Genomic DNA, 1,947 nt, shown 5'->3' on the forward strand with positions numbered 1-1,947 from the left:
CTCCTGGGAGTGGGAATTGTGAGGCACGGGAGGGATGAGGGATGGGGTGGGAATTCCGGGGTGGAGCTGGGGAATTCAGGGATGGAGTGAGAAATTCAGGGATCTGCTGAGGAATCCAGGGATCTGCTGGGAATTCAGGGATCTGCTGAGGAATCCAGGGATCTGCTGAGGAATTCAGGGATCTCCTGGGGAATCCAGGGATCTCCTGGGGAATCCAGGGATCTCCTGAGGAATCCAGGGATCTCCCGAGGAATCCAGGGATCTCCTGGGGAATCCAGGGATCTGCTGGGGAATCCAGGGATCCCCTGGGGAATCCAGGGATCTGTGTGGGAAAGGGGAGGAGGATTTTGTGCTGATCCTCAGGGAATTCCTGGATAAAGCAGATTTTGATCTGGGCTGGGACGGGATTTCCCTGCTTGAGGTGGGAGCTCAGATCCACCCGGAGACGGGAAGGGAATTTTATCTGGGAATTTTATCTGGGAATTTTATCTGGGAATTTTGGGCTGGGAATTTTGGTTGGGAATTTTGGGCTGGGAATTTTGGGAATTTTTTGGCCTGAGAAATTTTGGCTGGGAATTTTGGGAATTTTTTGGGCTGAGAATTTTGGTTGGGAATTTTGGGAATTTTTTGGGCTGGAAATTTTTTTGGCTGGGAATTTTGGGCTGGGAATTTTGGCTGGGAATTTGGGGAATGTTTTTGGCTGGGAATTTGGGCTGGGAATTTTGGGAATTTTTTGGGCTGGGAATTTTGGCTGGGAATTTTTTTGGCTGGGAATTTTTTTGGCTGAGAATTCTGGGCTGAGAATTTTGGGAATTTTTTGGGCTGGGAATTTTGGGAATTTTGGGTTGAGAATTTTGGGCTGGGAATTTTGGGCTGAGAATTTTGTCTGGGAATTTTGTCTGGGAATTTTTTGGGCTGGGAATTTTATCTGGGAATTTTGGGCTGGGAATTTTTTTGTCTGGGAATTTTGGGAATTTTTTTGTCTGGGAATTTTGACTGCGATTTTTTTTGTCTGGGAATTTTGGGCTGGGAATTTTGGGAATTTTTTGGGCTGGGAATTTTGGGCTGGGAATTTTATCTGGAAATTTTGTGAATTTTTTGGGCTGGGAATTTTGTCTGGGAATTTTTTTGGCTGGGAATTTGGGCTGGGAATTTTGGGAATTTTTTGGGCTGGGAATTTTGGGCTGGGAATTTTGGCTGGGAATTTTTTTGGCTGGGAATTTTTTTGGCTGAGAAATTTTGTCTGGGAATTTTGGGAAATTTTTTGTCTGGGAATTTTGGGCTGGGAATTTTTTTGTCTGGGAATTTTTTTGGCTGGGAATTTTGGGAATTTTTTAAGCTGGGAATTTTGGCTGGGAATTTCCTCCAGGGGGATGAAATCTCACTCCCAGCAACCTCCCCATGTCAAACCCCAAAACCCCAAACTCCCAAACCCAATTTCCCCACTCCAAAATCAGAGAAAGAAAAGGAACGATCCCAACCCAAAGGAATTTTCCCAGCCGGGAGGACCCGGGGTGGGGGTGGGGAATTCCCTTGGGACATCCCAGCTCCTTCAGCATTCCCAAATTCCCGATTTTCCGCCTTTTCCCAGAGCTGCTGCCTACAGCAAGCTGGGGAATTACGCCGGAGCCGTGCGGGACTGCGAGCGAGCCATCGGCATCGACCCCGGCTACAGCAAAGCCTACGGCAGGATGGGGTGAGCGGCGGCAATTCCCGGAAAATTCCCGGAAAATTCCCGCTTTTCCATGGAATATCCCGCTTTTCCATGGAATATCCCGCTTTTCCCATTGAATTTCCCGCTTTTCCATGGAATTTCCCGTGGAATTTCCCGCTTTTCCATGGAATTTCCCGTGGAATTTCCCGCTTTTCCATGGAATATCTCGCTTTTCCCTGGAATTTCCTGCTTTTCCCATGGAATATCCCATGGAATTTCCCACTTTTCCATGG

General features: G+C 47.5%; 1 protein-coding gene across 1 annotated transcript in view; it reads left to right on the forward strand.

The window, feature by feature from the left end:
* The window catches only part of SGTA (small glutamine rich tetratricopeptide repeat containing alpha), a gene marked incomplete at its 5' end in the record, with an annotated part of 4,377 nt that extends 2,676 nt beyond the window's left edge, over positions 1-1,701 (forward strand). Inside the window, 2 exons of the mRNA XM_033520097.1 lie at positions 336-421; positions 1,299-1,701. Coding sequence (XP_033375988.1) covers positions 336-421; positions 1,299-1,700 — 488 coding nt within the window. The remainder of the gene's footprint in view (positions 1-335; positions 422-1,298) is intronic.
* Between the last annotated feature and the right edge of the window lie 246 nt (positions 1,702-1,947).

Source organism: Parus major, chromosome 28 (assembly GCF_001522545.3).
Source record: "Parus major isolate Abel chromosome 28, Parus_major1.1, whole genome shotgun sequence".
NCBI lineage: Eukaryota > Metazoa > Chordata > Aves > Passeriformes > Paridae > Parus > Parus major.